Consider the following 19376-nt stretch of genomic DNA (forward strand, 5'->3'; position numbering starts at 1 on the left):
AGTCGAAAAAAGTAAAGGGCATATTTTCATATCCATAATATATATATATGTAAGTTAACAAAAACTGGTTTAGGTATTTACTATTTATGTTACATAATTATACCATAACCAAAATTTTATTCCCGGAGAGGGGACAGTAAAATATTAAAAGCATATTGGTATTTTGGAGTTCATGTATTACGTATGTATACATCATATAAATATAATATATAGTTAGATAGTATGGAACTGAGATTTCTAGACTACACTTTGTCACTTTGCATAATATATAATTAGCAGGATTTCTTTTTAAACCAAAGTTTATTTATAAGCTTATAAGTCTTATATTTCTTAAGAAAACTGTTATAAATATAGGTAAGTCAGTTAATTCTATAGGTAGTTAATTAGTGAACGTAAACATATATGTATCATTTTTTTATAATATTAACATTCTATGTTAAGTTATGTACTATAATATAATTAAGTAGGTAGTGTATATGTTTTCAATATGTTAGCAATAAAGTACCGATTTACCAAAAAAGTAAATTCTGTTAGGATGAATCGAAATCAAGAATTAATAATTCCAAAGCGGCTTACAAAATCCTGGGTAAGCTACTGAATATAGATATAGGCGTATGTTATAATACACCTTCCTCCTGTAATTTATCTTATGGTTTTTAATGTTTTAATTTTTCTAGATATAATTTAATTATAATAACGATAAAATAGATTTTCACTTACTTACAAAATTCAAATGTGATGGTATAATTAAAAATGTATTATACTCAGCATACGCGTATATCCATCAAGATCCAGTATTTTTAACACTAATTGTGTAGGACCACTGGGAACTGTTTAATAAAATGAATTGGACAGGTTATACTATCAAATAAAAATATTATATTGTTTAAAATAGTTGTATCAGTACAAAATCGATGTCATAAATAAATAAATAAATAAATAAATAAATAAATTAAAACAATTATAAAACTAATTTTAAGATGAATAAATTATTATTTGACATAATGCTTTAATTAATGTCTTTACAATATCAAATTGTTTCATTTAAGGCTTCATTTTCGTTTACCAACGAAACAATGGAGGAATTAGGTTTTGTAGTTTCTTCTTCATATTCATCATCACCTTCTAATAATAAATCTTCGGACGCTGTCGAAGGTGTGGTTGTTGTTGACTTAAGTAGCATTAGGCTAGGCTTAGGGGGTACTAACCCGACGATTTCAACCTATAAAAAAAATAGTATAAGGTATGACATTTATAAAATAATATGTAACGTAATATATTTTTAATTATATATTTACATGCAAATGTTTTATCGAAATAGGATTGAATTTAAATTTTCAAACTTTTCAATACATTATAAATTATAATAGAAATTATTTTGTAATTCTCTCCTGGAAAAATTATATGACCTTATAATTTAATGAACATTCAACGTAGAAGAGAGAAACTTGTCACAAGAAAGTTTCTCAAAGAAATTGTCAATTCTTATTTATCGATACCGAACGACAACCATAATAATAATAATATTTACTATTTTTTTTTCTGTGCCTTTTTATTAAAATGCATCTATATATATATATATAATATATATAAAGGAAAGTGTTCTCCTGATTCATAAGCAAAGCAGACCCGAACCTATTAAAGTTATCGATAATCGAATTTCACGGTGCAGTATGCAAGGATTTTTCAAAATTTTGATTTTAAGGGGTATAAATCGGCAAAAATAAATTTGTATGGAGTGTAAATTGCATATCTATTTACATATTGTATATTTGAATAGCACGGCGGCGGCGGCCCGAGGGTTTCCATAGCTACAAGCAACCTGACCTTTTTGTCCGTCAATTATGTGTTTGATCGGACTGTAGATATGAATTTTTCCGAAAAATAAAATTCTACAATCTATCTATATAAATAAATTAATCCCTATTCCCCTTTGTCAAGGCATCACGCTTATCGCTTATCGTTTACAACAGATCCATCTATAATAAAAATAATTAATAAAATAATTAACAAAATAATTCATTCATTATTTCTTAGTGCACATTTCACAGTCGATTCAATAGGAAAATTAATAAAAAATTGTATGATGCATTTTTCGATAAGTGTTTGTTCATCATAGTTAGTTCAAACTTTCAAAGAAATCAAGCTTAGAATTTTAAACAAACTTAAGTAGCAAAACTCGCAAAGCTACAAGTCAAAGATAAACAAGAGTAAATCAAACACATAATTTGATGGACAAAAATCTCAAGTTGAGGTAAGCTGGAAACCCTCGGGACGCCGTGTCATACAATATGTGTATAGCTGTACAATTTGCACGTTTATTTTAATTAATAACATATTTTCTGCGCAAATTTTGTAATTTCTTAGTAGAAATGAGTATTTTTTTATTTTTTGGTTGCCATTGGTTATAATTGGGCAGATCAAGTTTAAGCATATAACAAATCGAATGTTCGCACATTGCCTACCAAGGAGGCTGAGTTGCACTTATAGCGCTCATCGGTGTGTCTACAATCAAAATAAAAAATAAAATAGAAATAAAACATATTATTCATTCATATGGAGTATCCTGATAATAAACTGCACGCATTATTACAAGCGAATTCTCATAATAAAGAGTTGGAATTTTTAACAGGCAACGAAATGTACGGGATCAGCTAGTTTAGTCATATATATATAACAAAATTATTTATACTTAGCATAACAACATCTTTACATATTTTATATATGTTAGGTAAATAACATTAAGACTTTAATTATCTTCAATTTTGAGAATTTTTTATTTCATTCCCTCCTCATAAAATGTTACTTATAGGCACCCATGTTTACATATGCATATATTTAATATTATTATAGCATTTTGTTTTACTTCATAACTATAGTTTAGTGGGTTGGTTCCTTGCTGTATAAATTACCTTTTTTTTATCTACTTCACAATTTCGTCCAATGTATCCATCAGCGCAAAGACATCTATAATTTCCATCTTCTTCTGGCAGACTTACACATGTGGCTCCGTTTTGACATGTGACATTGTTGGTTTCGCAGTATTTAAGTTCTAAGACAAATATAAGATAATTACTCTTAATCTAGAAAATGGAGTTAATTTATCTGTTATTTGTGTTTTCAAGTATCTACCTTGGTCACAGAGCATACCACCCCAGCCGGGCTTACAATTACATTCCCATGGACGATTACATGTTCCGTGAACACAGCCTGGGTATGCGAAACATTGGGTGCAGTTCTTACCCCACCAGCCCACTTTGCACCTATAATCATCAATGCATTATTGTTTTTATTTTTATTCTTAATGTACACACTAGCTCACGTAATTAACATTGGTCATTACTCATTTATACATACCTGCATTCATTTGGTTTACGACAATATCCTCGGTCTCGATGACAACCTTCAGAGCATACGGCTATAATAAAATGCCTTTCATTTATAAGAAACTATTATTATGTTGTACACATTTTACTTACGTATCTGGCATAAAATTCCTTGCCACCCCTTTTCACATTTACATTCTAATGGTTTAGAGCATGTCCCATGCATACATCCTGGTAATGGTTGACATTCTTTGCAGAGATCACCAGTCCAACCTAGACGACATCTGCATAATTTTAACAGACACAATAATATAAAAAAACATATATTTATGCATCGTGTTGGTGTTTAAATAAATTAACTACTAACCTTATTCGTTACTTTTAAGCATTATAAAAATAAAAATTTCGACAGTTTCAACTTGCGAGTTATATACTATTTATAATTATGCCACTTCAACAATTTTTTTAAATAAACATATTATATAATTTTATAAAAAGCTTATGTTAATTCACTAAACATACAAATTACATAAAAGTACCTATTATTATGTATCATACTTTTCAAATTCATTATCTTCCCATTTTGTTGATAAATAATCCATAAAAAATATTTTTTTAATTTTTGTTGATTCTACCAAAAAAATATATTTAAAATTAAATTATAACTTATAAGTATCTAGCTATCCACCCGAGGTTTTCCGAGACAAAGTTTAGTTTTTTTATAAATATATTTGTAAAAAAAAATTGTTATGCCATATTTCTACTAATTATACTATAGTAATATAATATGTAACTAATGTGACTTATGTGTGAACACTATAGGTACCTTTTAGCTACCTATATTGATTATTATAAATACTATAGATATTATACCCTCACAATCTCAACTAATTTATTGGTATAACTTTTAATTGAAAACATTCTAGAAGTTTTTGAGAAAATTAACTACGGATAAACCAACGTGGGTTTAAAATAAAGTGACCAATTAATATCTAAATTATAAGTTAAAATTGTTATACCTGATTATTTTTAAAATCATTTATGTATAAAAAAAAAAAAATTACTTATTTGATACTATTGCTATATTGTAATATGTAACTAATACCCGATGGAAAATCTCATGAAAACAAGGCAATTCAGTTTGTTCCAAATTTTATAATAGTAATACAATACATGTTTCATGAACAAAAAAAAAATATTCATTTTTCGTGAGCTGAAAAAAAATCGTATTTAAGCTACTATTTAGCTTCTTATAGGGGTTAAAAAAATATAAACTATAATAATACCATTATAAGATAGAAGCAATTGAAATTGAAAGCCATAGGTAAAATAGATTTCAATATAATTAATTTACATCTATTTGATTAACTTACACTATCATAATATATTAGTTTTTTTTTTTTAATTTTTTACTAAAATAAAGTTTTACTGACATATGTCATCTTAACTTAATGTTGATTAGATACATTTTTTATAATATATTAGTAACTTATACGATTTTTAAAAAGATAACAACTATCTTTGTCCGTGTCCAATAAGAAATCTTAAATTTGCAATAAAAAAAAAAACTAAAAGCCACTATACGAGATGACAACTATCCTATTTCTCAAGTTGAACCAAGCAAAATATATTAACAAAATGTTATTAAATTCAATTAAGTGGTTTCGGAGACGGGAGAATAGAGTCAACGAATATCGTGACGTGAGATTTTTTATACATATAAGAAACTGAGAAAGATAGAAGATAGATATTATTTAAATAAATGAGTCATATTTCTCTAAATTAATTATAGAAAGTCAATAACACTTGCCTGCATTCTCCTGGCCAATCACAATACCCTTTACTTGGATGACATTCTTCATGGCATACCGCTATTAGTATGTTGAGCATAAATAAAACATGTAAATTATTTAGATAATTTTAATGCATCATCCACACTCTTCATAACTTTCAATAAAAAATCATCATTACGTTCTGAACAGAATATGCCGTCCCAGCCTTCTAAGCACTTGCATTCGAAACTATTATTGCAGTAACCATGTTGGCAGCCCGGCAGTGCTATACACTTGTTGCACATTTCACCGTAAAAACCTAAAAGAATAATATCAATGTGATCGGTCTTTATATACTATTCCGATGTAGCCCCATGATTTCCGTTATCCATCACTTGACACTCACCCAATTTGCAACGGCATTCGGATGGCCGTTTGCAATAACCTTGAATTGGGTCACAGCCTTTTTTGCAAATTGGCACATCGCAAAGGTCACCTATCCACCCTGGTAGACATTTCATATCACCATTGTCATCGCAAACGTAATGACTCGATTCATTTTGTGTCGCTGGCGCCTCGCAAGCCTATATGGGGGAAATTAGGTAGGTACATGACGTCATGTAAAACAATACAACTCCGATAAAATATATCGAAACTTATTCTGAACTTATAGTTGTATATAGTTATAGTTGTCAAAGTTTTTAGAGTATCAAATTCTAAAAAACGAATCTAATTATTAATAACTAATTGAATACACGTCATTTATTTACATGTATGAACTTCCTTATTTCTTCTTGTTATTATTGTCAAATATCGCTACCTAGTATCGACAATAGACGATAAACTATGTCACTGATTTATATTTTTATGAAAATAGTCATCTCATCCTACGCTATATAACTTCTGAACAAAGCTATCAATGATGGTTTAACGTCTTATATGTGATAAGAACTGTGTCTGAGAGTAAATATATACTTAAACAGTTTTATAAATACTCAAACCTAATAGCATAAATTATTTTAATAAAATATAACATTTTTAATGACATTCGTAAAATATATAAACTAAAAAATAATTTTCTGGTTAAACAATTTTTAGTTCATGATTTATGTAACTAAAGCTTAATAAAAAAATAAATAATGTTTTGAGCTTTTATATTTATATTTATTTGTGATGAATTGGTCATAAATCATAATAAATAGGCACGATAATGATACATTTAAAAATATTTTATAATCAGTTCTAAATATTTAAAAAGTTGGTAAGATAATTTTTATAAGAAATTTTAAATCGAATTGTTTGATCCTTTTTTATAAGGCCAAACTGTTTTAAAAAGAATTCTAAAACATTTTTAACTGACGGTATATAAATGATACCTATGCAAAGTAGATATAACTGTAATATAAACACTCGTAGGTGCGCAGACATGCAGTTATAAAGTCTATACACTACATATAATAAATAATTGTACTATAAATGTTAATATTCTTCCACTGACTACTGGTTTCAATTCTCAGTTAGTATTTAAAAAGAGTTGTCCATCAAGTTTCTATTACACATTCTAGCTGTTTGGTTATAATATAACTAATAAGTAATTGAGACAAAAATATTTTTAAGATTGCGTATTAGTTTCTATACATTTTCTATAAATATCGACATACCACCAAACAAATAAATACATTATATTTTTAGACCATTTGTTTTAACATGAAAAATTTATCTTTAATATTTTTTGTATCACATTTAAGAAATATTATAATTTTTGAAAAAAAATATTTGCAACTACCTATATTATTAATTAACAACAAGTAACAACTTTATTATCGTCTAAATGACGTTTTTATAAATTACAAAAATGTTTTACTATTGAATTTACAAGTTTAATAATGTTGTTAGTTTATCGTATGTAGGCTATCAGTTTTACCGTTGCACAAAACATGAGCGTTTTAGAACATACCTATGCATAACTTGTATGATACACAAATCGACACTTCGGCTAACACATCCTCGTTTATATAGTGGGTCACTAGGCTACCAGATCTGATCACGGGCTTAACTAATGTCGTATACATACAACGTGACCGATGATAATCATAATTAGAAAGTCAGTGTAAACCCTTATTGTTTCGTTTAAAATGTAATTGTTTTTCGTTAAAATTGTTTCTACAAAAATATCTATTGAAATTATCACCGCACCAACACAAATAATGTAACAAACAAGTAAACAAACTCTACAAAAAGGCGATATCATAACTAACTAGTCCATGATTTACATTTTTAATTTGTTGGGAAAAACACACAACAATATAAATATGATTAGATGTGTTATTAAATGATTATTATGATTTTATTAGATATGTTATTAAAATTATAATAAGTTTCACTTTTATAAATGCTCCTGAAATTAAAATAATATTGTTTACCTGTTTTTTCCATTTTGGGATATTTTTGGATGCGGCTAAAATCCTTGGAACTCCAAAAGTACACAAAGCAACAAGTACGGCTAGGGTACGTCTATCGGTCATGTTGACCAAACGACGTCGTATCAATGCTTTCACCAGGACTACACTGACTCATCCGAACATCCGAACCAGCCACTTCCCATTTCTTTTTGTAATTAGCATAAAAACGTGAACTACCTATATCTTCTTATAGGTGCTCTCTGGATTATCGTAATAGCGGGGAGACTACAAATACTTCCGAGAATTCGTAAACAATTTAAAAAAATACTGAATGTATCATATTATTGGATCGAAAGTAATATCATAATTAATACATTAACTTAATACCAGTAACTATCTCATATAGAATACAGTGTTGTGTTCTATACCTAATACATTTTATAAAATAACATAAAATATTTAAAGCAGGTTTCTAATATTACAACAAAATACAACACAGTTTAAACGATAACTGATCCACACAAGAATACACTATTGAAACCATTTTATTTAAATTAAAAATAATGCATTCATTATTTCAAAATTTTCTAAATAGGTAAAAATAAAGAATATAGACCTATTTAACGTATTTATTGACACTCATAAAAATGTAGGAAATATTTTTTTCTGTTAACTTAGAATATTGTCATACACTCTTAGATTGATGTTTTTAAAAAATGTAAATATGTATAATTTTAAAACTATTAACTTATTATTTAAATTATAAAAGAATCAACATAGCATTTATTACGGAAACCCATTTAACAACAGAAAATAATTAAGATTAAAAAAAGGAATGCCGTTCCACTGTACTAAAGGTTACAAGTGGGTCACTGTAATGGGTGGTGATAAATTGTAATTCAATGATATACTATCATTATATTATTTATATACAAAAATCAATACTGAGCGGAGATGTTCTATCAGTCAGCCTATATCGAAATATTATTTTTAAATTCCAACAAAATAACTAAAATTGTTATTCTTCATTTAAATATCTAATTTTGTCTGCAAAAAACTGCATTTATATATTTTTTTTAGATTTTTTGGTGATAGTATGAATTACTTATATGATACCTTGCAATCTATATAACATGATAAATTAAATATTTGCTGAACATTTCAAGTATCTATGGTAATTAATTTTTAAAATACAACAAAATAAGAAAATCGATTCATGAAAATTCAATAATTTACTATAAAGTGTTGAAAAAATTAAAAGTTCAAATGCTCTTAAAAAAATTAGTTGAGTTACATTCCGGTAAACATTTTTTTGTTGAGGATAGAAAAACTTATCAGGAATCTTGCAAAATAATTTCTAAATTTTTGTGATTTTTAAGAATTTTGTCAAAATTCGAATTTCAGATGCTCATAAAAAATTATTGTTGATTTACATTCAACTTTTTTTTAAATTGTGTTAACAACAACAACAACTAATGAGGAGCCTTGTAGTATTACATTTTCAAGTATTTTTACCCATAAATGTTTCATCGATAATATTTTTAAAAAAACCAATAAAAATTGAAATTTTCTTCGAGCGTTAAGGCTTGCGATAAAATATAAAAATACTGTGGTACTTTATTTTCGAATTTTTATAAAACCAACAACAGTATTGCCATATTGACTGCAGTGTGTAATAACGATACCCAATAGAATCGAAAGTTGCAACAAACAGGAGATTGACATTTACACAAAAGTAATTTAAGATATTCCGCTTGACCACACCTAGTAGAGAACAAGAGAAACCTAGATCGAGAAAGACCAAGCATTTCTATAATATATATGTATGTATTTAAAAATAAACAATTTTTAATGTAATCTTTTTTTTAATTGAAACCCTAGTTTGGATTAAAAATTAGGTCCAAAAAAATACCTTTATTAAAAACCATTTGAATTTAGAATTTCGACAAAAAATTGAAAATGATTTTGTAGTTAAAAATGTATTAAATGTTCAATTGTATTATTATTATTATAGAACAATTATTTACTATTGCCTAATTCAGGGCCGTTCAATATTACAGCAGTGTGAAATGGAATGGAATGAACTGTTCATCAAGCTAAAAACATTTTTAAAAATCTGTTCAATCTTTTCTCTTCCTTGTCAACACCACAAAAAAACACGAAACCTCCATCAACCGCTTTAACCTAATCACCGAATCCTATAGGAATATAACACCGGTTTCGGTATGTTCAATTTGCCAATTTATCTTTGTTAATTCTGAAGTCTAAGAAACACTAATTAATTCAGTCAACTTTCAAATGATTATTGTAGATGATTGTAGTTTTGGCTTTACAAATGAAATGGTATATCTACTATATCTTATATGGTGAACAATCTATTATAGTAAAAGTACTTCGGGTACTTATAAAAAAAAATATGCCAATAAACAGAATTTCCAAATTTAGTATGTACGGTAAAATAAAAATGAGCAATTAGTGGTTGACATATTTACCTACTTTTTTTCCTAAATCACTTCTTGGGAGCCGTACCGTCGTACGCATGACATGAACCCCATCGCTTATTTAAATAAATTTATACAACTTTGATTTAACTGTCATGGCATATATCTTACTCAGCCTAACTGGTGTATATGCATACCCCATGCTCCGTGTTGACTTACAATAAATTTACTTGTGACCGTGGCCACATGTGGGTAGTCGGGAGATGCTCCAGAAGTCGGAATATGCTCCAGAGTCAGGATATGCTCCGATTGACATTCTACCTAACCTAACCTAAAAATTAACTTATTTTTTTAAAAAGAATATTTAAAATCATTTATTAATAATATTGATGATATAAAAGTTACATATTTGATAAAAAGGATGCTAAAACAGCATACACTCATAGATTTGTTTTATATATTTTTATTTTAAAACAAATTATGAGCATTTTAAAATGCGCAAAAAATGTACGATTTTTAAATGATCATATTATTAACTAGCTTTAAAATTAAAATATTTAAAAAAACCTATGAGCTTCACTAGATAATATTCTTACTTCTAAATTGAAGATTAACAGAATAAGTGGTCAAAATTAAATTTGAGCTAAATTTTTTTTTTTAATATGTACAAAACGTACAATTTTCTGTTAGGTATGCGTTTGTAAGACCAAGACACCACACATGGATGAGCGTCCTCTAAATGTTAGGACAAATTCAATATAATATTTTAGAATATTATATTAAATTTGTCCTATCTAATCTAAAATTTTGATATTGACCATCTGCTGAAGTTTAAATTACGTTAAACTTAATATTTGTAAATATATATTTATAGGAATTATGGAGTAATCTTAAAAGAGAATCAAGAATATAAACAATATTTATTTTTAGCTTAGAACTTAATATTTTTAATAAGTGTGATTGGTTTATCTCCATGACTACATAATAATATATTATAATGTCTCCATAATAATTGTATGTAAAAATAACCAATATTGGCAACACTAGACGAACCGGCCGGTGAATAACTCCCCACTCCCTGAGGCCATTGACTTGAATTTCTATGTGACCGTAATAATACCATAGTACATATTGTATTAAGTTTACTCCTTCAATTTGAGTACTTATATACGGTAATGTATACACATATTTGTATATTACATATTTATGAGTTATTCATTTATAATAAGGCGTTTGTGCAATATTTACACAATAACAAATAATAATAACTAAGGCACACGCAATACCTATGTAAAACGTATTAAAAATTACAATTATGACTTAGCCGGGATTCAAAAATACTAATAGAGTTTACTATGTTTTATATACTATGAAGTATCTATAACATAAGTATGAAGTGTGAATGTATGCAAGTATGTAACGTTATATACTATTATATATACTATAATAGAGCTGATACGACAGCATTTGGTGTAATGTAAGTTGTCTAGTTAAAATTTACTCAGGAGCTCAATAATTGACATAAAATACTTACTCAAATGCATGTGTATTGTGTTTGTATTACTATAACACATAGTTAACAATATGGAACGTTTTTAATAATTTATTATGATTTACAAATATCATAGTTTTATATTTTAGAATTTTAGAATCATATTATCATAGCCTAAAGACTACAGCACAATTCATCTATAATGTTTGAGTGCATTAATTAATGAAACGAATTCATCTCAAATGTGTAACATTGAATAATTATAATTTATAAAAAATCGTAATAAAAATGAAAACGTATAGTTAAAATCTATCGGTTAGTTTTATTGATCTTTTTTAACTTTCAAGCCCAATCGTCGAGTTCTATTGTTATTACCTATAAAATTTAATTACACAATATAAAAGATTAAATATTAAACTATACCAAAACGTACATACTACAATCCAGTTATTCAGAACAATGGCAGTATTAAATATTATCTTAAATGCCTTATAGAGAATTTAAATGGAAACTGGCTTAACCGTATTTTATAAGTTCAGTTTTCAGTACTATCATAGATAATAGTATAATAACATATACCAGAATACCAAATCAAGTAAACTATGAATAGTAGTCCATGATAGAGTAATTCATAATAAAATAATGTAATTACTGAGTTTGTTCATCATCTGAAGAAATAATTTGATTAGTTTTTCTATACATGAATAAGATTAAATTAATAAATATCATAATATATATAAATGTTCAATGTACATTATACATGTATATAACTTAAACTTATATGGTTATGTTTAAAAGGAGTAGTTAAGAGACACATTAACCATGATCGTATAAGTAAATAGGTAATTTTAAACGGCGACCCTAAGATTTAATAAATTGTATTATTTCAAAATTTAAAATTATTTGGTTATTCATTATACACTGTCATAAACATAATATACAAATTAAAACAGATATGTAAGAATAAGAATAGACACATATAATTTAGTTTAGGTAGAACTGTACAAAGGATTCGCCCCAAACATGTTATTTTTCATCAGTTATAACTTATATGCAGTTATTCAAATGCTTAAGATTTTTGATACTATTTAAGGAGAGTACTATGGTGATACAAACTTATGCTTTTAAAATGAGAACTGATCCTTTTCTACTGTAAACTATTAAGTAGTACAAAAAATCATTATGACATGAAAATATGCTATTTAAGTATTTCTAAAAATTCCAAAAATCAGAATTTTAATGAATTTATTATTCAATTATTAAAGAAAAATGGGGGCGAGGTAAATGCTTGGTAAATCACCTTAAATAATCATTGTTTTTTAAACTTATGTGGTTAAAATCCAATTAAAAAAATCCATTTATAGAATGAATATTGAATTGGTTCATTAATCGATACTTTTAGATTCAAAGTGGAGTTGAATGTATTGATTTTACAACAATGTTTAAAAAAAAATTGTTTGTCTGTATATACTTCATACACGATAGTAGTCGAAATAATGTTTCTACTTTCAACTTCTGTATCTCCTCTGGCGTGAAAGTGAGTGTAGTTGGAACTTTTAAGAGGTCAATATTAAAAATTCTTAGTAATTTTCAAAAGTATTGAAAAAAACCAAAACAATTTAAAGATAAACGGAGATTTTTACTTAAACCAATTTTTGACAAATGATATAAGATGCATAATGATATTGGTACAATTTCAAAAAAAAAACTGTACTTGCATGAAATTACATCGAATGTTTAGATTTGCATTTTGTATACACCGTATACAGTTTAAAAAAAAATGTAAGTCATTTGGGCTCTCACCTATACTCTATAAGAAAATTGTTTATCAAATTTGTCTAATGTTATTTCTATTGTGACGAAAATGTGTTCTATGTACTATGTAGTATAAAACGATTTAGATGCCAGTGTCAAAAAACTTTAAAAAAATACATAATTAAATACATGTAAGGATCCACCTCCATAGATGCCACTGGAATGTAGTTTTAAGCTCAAAACATATATAGAAATAAATACATAGGTAAGTACTCACAAATTACAAGTAACCAGCTAAGTAAAAGACGATATGTTCAAGAATGAAATAGTTTTAATTAATAAACAGGCAATATTGCTATTATAGGAGACAGTCAGTTAATAGCTCATACTATAGGAAGGTACACGATTTAAGACAGAGAAACAGTTAATATTCTGCGGAGATTGGGGAGAGATGATTCCTCTTCAAAATCGAGAAAAAAAAGTATCCATAACTTGGAAAAATTGGAATATTCATACATAATTAGTAATTACTATGAAGTGCACAATACACGGTTCAACGGTTGTCACACTTGAATTACAGGTGAATTACAATTTTACAATGTTATCAATAATGATTTTGCTGATATTGCTTTATATTAATTATCTATTGGCTATAGCCCTGTCGTGGCCTATAGGTACCAGGTATGGAAAATGTTCTTTTAAAATCATTATGAATTCTAAAATCAATTAATTTGATTAGTGGAAGACTAAAAACAAGAACTACAGGGTAACGGACCATAAGCGATCTACAAATGTTAGTCGACCTATCGATAAGGTTGTATTGATCTATGTGTTTGAATAATGGGAAATAAATAATTCCAAGTACGTAAATTATACATTACGAATAAATAAAAATTACGAGAATCGTATACAAGATCCATGGGTATTTGGAATTTGTTGGAAACAGCCAGATATACTACTAGATTATTAAAAATAATAAAAATGAAATAAAAACTGGAACAACAATTCATAGCGACCAACAGAGAGTGTAATCAACATTAAATAGTCACAAGTACATTCATCAAACGGTTAACCACTCAGAATATTTTATTTACTCTATAACATTGTTTATAAAAGTGTATAATAAATATAAGTATGGTTAATTCGATAGATATATTTTGTAATTTGTAGAATGATTAAATGTATTAAACGTATTGTATAAATTAACAAAATATAATATTGATTTAAAAATTATTTTTTATAAATTTAATAAAATGTCTATTTATTCAACGTATTTCTTTCTTAAATTAATGTTCATTCGTTTTACTAATAAATTTAAATTTAAATTATAAATTTAAAAAACATTTGAAGTTAAAATGTTTTGACATTGGATATATAAACCTCATGGACCTATTTACTTATTTTGATGTATCTAATTCAAAAACGAATATACCTATGACCGTAAAAAATAAATTTATATAAAAAATAATAAATATAATATAGATAATAATTATACACATATATAATAAATATACCTGAAATGTTTACCAAATATAGAAAAAAAACAAGAGTTCTTATATAAATTTGCTAATTAATAATAATTGGAATGCTTAAGGGTGGACACATCCGTCTTGCTCTTAAATTCTTAGGAGTTCGGACTCACAATTCACCTATCTAGTCATATCAATACCAATAGTTGATCAATATAAAAAAAGCGGGTAAATGGATGTCACTTTGCTGCACAGTAGGTTACAAGTGGGTCACTGTATAATGGATGGAATTACATTTGAATTCAATGATACAATATCATTGTATAAGAAAAACGATTCTGAGTGGAGACGGTATGTCAGTCTTGGTTTAAGACATATTAATACCAATATATCTGAGTCGAAATTCGAATTTTAAATGCTTATAAAAAAAAATTGTGCCTATGTATTTTAAATATTTTACAATTGCTATTGTAAAAATATATCAGGAGCCTTGCATTAAATTTTCAAGCTTTTTCGCCCAACAAATAAAATTTTATTGGTATTTATAGAAAAAAAAACTAAGAAAATTGAAAATTGACAATGTCCGTAAACATCTCAAAAAGAGTCAAATTATTTTCAAAATTTTATCGTGTTTAGAAAATGCTAATATCAACATTCAGTGAAATTTTCAAGTATCTACAGCCATTCGTTTTTTAATTACAACAAAAACAGAAAATCGTTACATGAGAAATCGAGTGAATATCAAATGTTGTAAAAATATGAATTTCAAACGCTCATAAAAATTTAATTTGACTTTCTTCTAAAAATTTTTTTTTTGATAAAGGTAGACAAACTTATGAGGAATCTTGTATTAAATTTTAAAATCTTAGATTTAAAAACAAAATTTTTTATGAATTTCTAACTTAAAATAATTTCCAAATTTTCGTCGTTTTTACGTATTTTGTCAATATTTGAACTTTAAATGCTTATAAAAAAAAACTGTGACTAAGGATTTTTAATTTTTTTCATCTGCCTTTGAAACAATATACTAGGAGCCTTGTATTAAATTTTCAAGTTTTTTTAACCAACAAATAACATTTTATTGATATTTATAGAAAAAAAAAATTGAAAAAATTGAAAACTGACAATGTCCGTAAACAGTTCAAAATGAGTCAAATTATTTTCAAAATTTTACCGTGTATAGAAAATGCAAATATAAACAACCTGTGAAAATTTCATATATCTACGGCCATTTGTTTTAGAGTTACACCAAAAACCAAAATCGATTTTGTTAAAAATCGATTTTGCTTAAAAATTCCCGTTTTCCTTAATTTTTCTTTTGTTTTTCACGTCGCTTTTGAAAACTACTAGGAAAATTTTACTTTTGACTCCCCAAAGTACCAACTAGATTCACTTTCCATTCAGAAAAGTTGCTGTTGAAGAAAATCGAAGCAGTTTTACTGTCCTAAAAGGTGATGACAGACACAAAAAAAAATTAAAAAAATTAAAAATTAAAAAAAACACACATCATTGTAAAATCAATACATTCATCGTTCCACTCAGAATCTAAAAGTGGGTAAGTGGGTGAAGCTCTGGTGTAGAGTAGGTTATGAGTGGGTAAATGTATAATGAATGGTGTTAAGCTTGAATTCAATGAAATTATATCATTTTTCATAATATATTGTATACGAAAAATGATTCTGAGCGGAAACGGTGTGTCGGCCTATAGGAAATGTTATATTAAATTTATATTGTTATTATTAATAAGGTAGCCGGAAAGTTGAATTAATGTTATTTGCATATTATCATATTAATTGTTTATAATAATATACTTTAGAAGTTAATAACTATAAAAAAAACTGTAGTAGTATATTTTTTAGATTTTTTGGTTACAAAATTAACTACTAACGTGGAATCTTGTTTTAAATTTTCAATCCTTAGCTATAAAAATTGAACATTTTATACATTTTTAATAACAAAATAATTTGTAAATTTTAAATTATTTAACTAAAATTATTTTCTTTGTTATTTAATATATAATTTTGTCAAAATTTTAACTTTAATTGCTTATAAAAAAATCTTGATTATGAGTTTTTAATATTTTCAACTGATATTCTAACAATTATATCAGGAGCCTTGTTCAATTTTCAAGCTTTTTTGACACAACAAATAAAATTGTATTGACATTTATAGAAAGAAAAACAAAAAAAATTGCGAAAGGGCCGTAAACAGCTCAAAACGTGTCAAATAATTTTGAAAATTGTATCAAGTACCTAAAGGAAAAGATAAAATAAAAATTTGGTGTACATTTCAAGTATCTAGGGTTATTCGTTTTTTTTAATAAGAAAATCGTTCCTTGAGAAATCAAGTGAATGTCCATAATGTTGTAAAAACTTCGAAGGCTCATAAAAATTTTAAATGACTTACCGGTAGACCTTTTTTTATAAAGGTAAGGCAACTTATAAGAAATCTTGTATTAAATTTTTAAATCTTAGATATAAAAATAAAATTTTTATGAATTTCTTACTTAATATAATTTGCAAATTTTCATGATTTTCACAAATTCTATCAAAATTCTAATTTCATAAAAATTTATTGAATAGATTTCTTTTCTCAACTTTTTTTAAAATTTTTACTAACAACAACTTACGAAGAACCTTGTGGGTACCTATTACATTTTCAAAATGTTTGATTAAGCGAACATTTTGTATCGATAATAATTTAAAAAAACTAACAAAACTTGAATTTTTCTTATGCCGATAAATAACTCAAAAAGAGTCACAATATTTCTTACATTTTGTGTTGCATATAGAAAACAATTAGAAATTGTTCACTTTTGACCCATCCAAGTATCAACTAGATTCACTACCAGAAAATATGCTGTTGAAGAAAATCGAAGAATTTTTACTGTCTCAAAAGGGTGATGTCAGACACAAAAATAAAAATATTTAAAAATTAAACATTAAAAAAATCTTCATGGTAAAATTAATTCATTCATCGCTCCACTCAAAATCTAAAATAAATTCGTCATTGTAAAATCAATACTAACATCGCTTTGCTCAGAATTTAAACTATTTATTTAAGTATTTTGTTATATATAACGAGTTAATATTGTACACATATTGTTTATTTTATTCTGTTCAACTGTAAGATACTTTAATTGTTGAGCTGAATTTTTTATAAAGGCTAATTAAAAAAAAAAAAATTTTAATTATTTAATTTACCTATAAAACGTAAGAACATAACAGAAAATGGAGTTTAAGATTAACCTTTTGAAAAACTCTGATACAATTATCAAATACATCAATTTTACAATGGTATGACGTATATATGTTTGAAATGTGTATAAATATGAAATTCAAAATTATTCACCCTACATTTTTTAACGTCTTATAACCGAATTGACAGGAGTCAGTAATATCGAATTTGCGATTCCTGGTGAGAAAACAATTTCGAAGCCTAATAAGCTTTTATTTATTCAGTTAATTTATAATTACTAGTGTTTCCGAAATTCCTATATTTGTTTTTTACTATTCAAATTTGTTGATTCAAAATAATCTAATTTTAAAAGAAGTGTCTATCTTTTGGTGGAAGCAGAAATATGGGGAAAATTAAAAAAATGGGCAAAAAAAATTCACAAGATTCATCTTTTCGCTTTGCTTATTGTTTTCTGTTGGTTAGTTGTTGCGAAGTACCTAAGTTGTTGTAGAGTTGTTATAGTCCCAGGCTAGCCCTCTTGGGTTTAAAGTTCGGCGTCACGTTTGCCCGGGCAACGTGATTGGCGAAACGGGACACTATGATTGATTGTGCACAATGGAAACAATTAACAATTATTACAAAAATATAGATATTCGATTGTTGTATATATTAATTAAAACAGTAATAACGAATAACTATGAATAATGAAATATTAATTCTATTACATAGTGGATAGTGGTACAAGTGAATAATTTGTGAAGTTAAGTGAATATTATATTAAATTTCCTTTTTTCGGCTGGGCGACACGGTCTTATCCGGCACGAGCCGAGTAACGGGTTGGCGACACTGACGCGTCGACGGTTCGTGACGGCGATCGCGAGTCTGCGCGCACGCCCCGCCGCTGCTGCCCGACGCCCTCCATTAGTTGAGTTTGTCGGCCGGCTGCGGACGCTACGGAGAGGTTTTTTTGTGTGTGCTGTGTAGTGTTGTTTTTATTTTTTTTTTACACTAGTGATGATGCTCTGATAATTATAAATTAGGCGAACGGCAACGCCCGGAAATATTGTTATATTACTATTCGGCTATAGTTTATTGTGTGTACGTTCTCTAGAAGTATACTATATTATACACCACCCCAAACACGGAATAATATTTGATCGTCTACGGTTCGGCACCAGGTAAGCGAACTATACTATTATGAATTTGGTGCATCTAATTTTTCGCCGTAACCGTTATATGCCGGTCGTTTACGCCAAATGTTATCTAAAGTGAGATATCCGTGCACACACACTCGGCTTAACGGTGGTTATAATTATTGGCGAACTCGCCGCCGCGTCGGTAGCCTTGACCAACATAACGATGCACTATTAGATTTTAACGTTTAATAATAATATTTCATATAATATTATTGTCAGATCGGCGACAGAGATGACAGTAGTTATATAATATTTACCACCCGTTATTGTCACCGACGCCGCGTCGACTCGACACAGTTGGATTTGCACACTGAGACTTGTTTCCGCCCGTCATGCAAGCGACGGC

The 19376-nt window shown here is 27.3% G+C and overlaps 2 protein-coding genes across 5 annotated transcripts in view; one reads left to right on the forward strand and one right to left on the reverse strand.

The window, feature by feature from the left end:
• Nucleotides 1-905: 905 nt before the first annotated feature.
• On the reverse strand, nt 906-7683 carry LOC111042305 (delta-like protein 1). Its single transcript, XM_022326869.1, has 9 exons — nt 7522-7683; nt 5505-5682; nt 5298-5417; nt 5137-5197; nt 3480-3610; nt 3358-3418; nt 3133-3263; nt 2913-3052; nt 906-1222 (listed from the first exon to the last, which is right to left on the reverse strand). Exons 1-9 carry the CDS (start codon nt 7621-7623, stop codon nt 1031-1033), a joined length of 1116 nt encoding a protein of 371 aa, XP_022182561.1. The 5' UTR covers nt 7624-7683; the 3' UTR covers nt 906-1030.
• An 11064-nt stretch (nt 7684-18747) lies between these two features.
• Nucleotides 18748-19376, forward strand: part of LOC111042290 (spectrin beta chain) — a 28510-nt gene continuing 27881 nt past the window's right edge. For all 4 annotated transcript variants that reach the window (XM_022326846.1, XM_022326844.1, XM_022326845.1 and 1 more), the window contains exon 1: nt 18748-19012. The gene's annotated coding sequence lies outside the window, so the exon portion shown is untranslated. The remainder of the gene's footprint in view (nt 19013-19376) is intronic.

The sequence above is a fragment of the Myzus persicae genome, unplaced genomic scaffold (genome assembly GCF_001856785.1).
Source record: "Myzus persicae strain clone G006 unplaced genomic scaffold, MPER_G0061.0, whole genome shotgun sequence".
Classification (NCBI taxonomy): Eukaryota; Metazoa; Arthropoda; class Insecta; order Hemiptera; family Aphididae; genus Myzus; species Myzus persicae.

Excerpts from the sequence above, each read along its gene's own strand:
- LOC111042305 (XM_022326869.1), bottom strand. The coding sequence starts at position 7,623 with ATGACCGATAGACGTACCCTAGCCGTACTTGTTGCTTTGTGTACTTTT. Across the intron at positions 5,418-5,504 it reads CGAATGCCGTTGCAAATTGG|GTTTTTACGGTGAAATGTGC; the intron begins GTGAGTGTCAAG and ends TTATTCTTTTAG. Across the intron at positions 3,419-3,479 it reads AGGAATTTTATGCCAGATAC|CCGTATGCTCTGAAGGTTGT; the intron begins GTAAGTAAAATG and ends ATTTTATTATAG.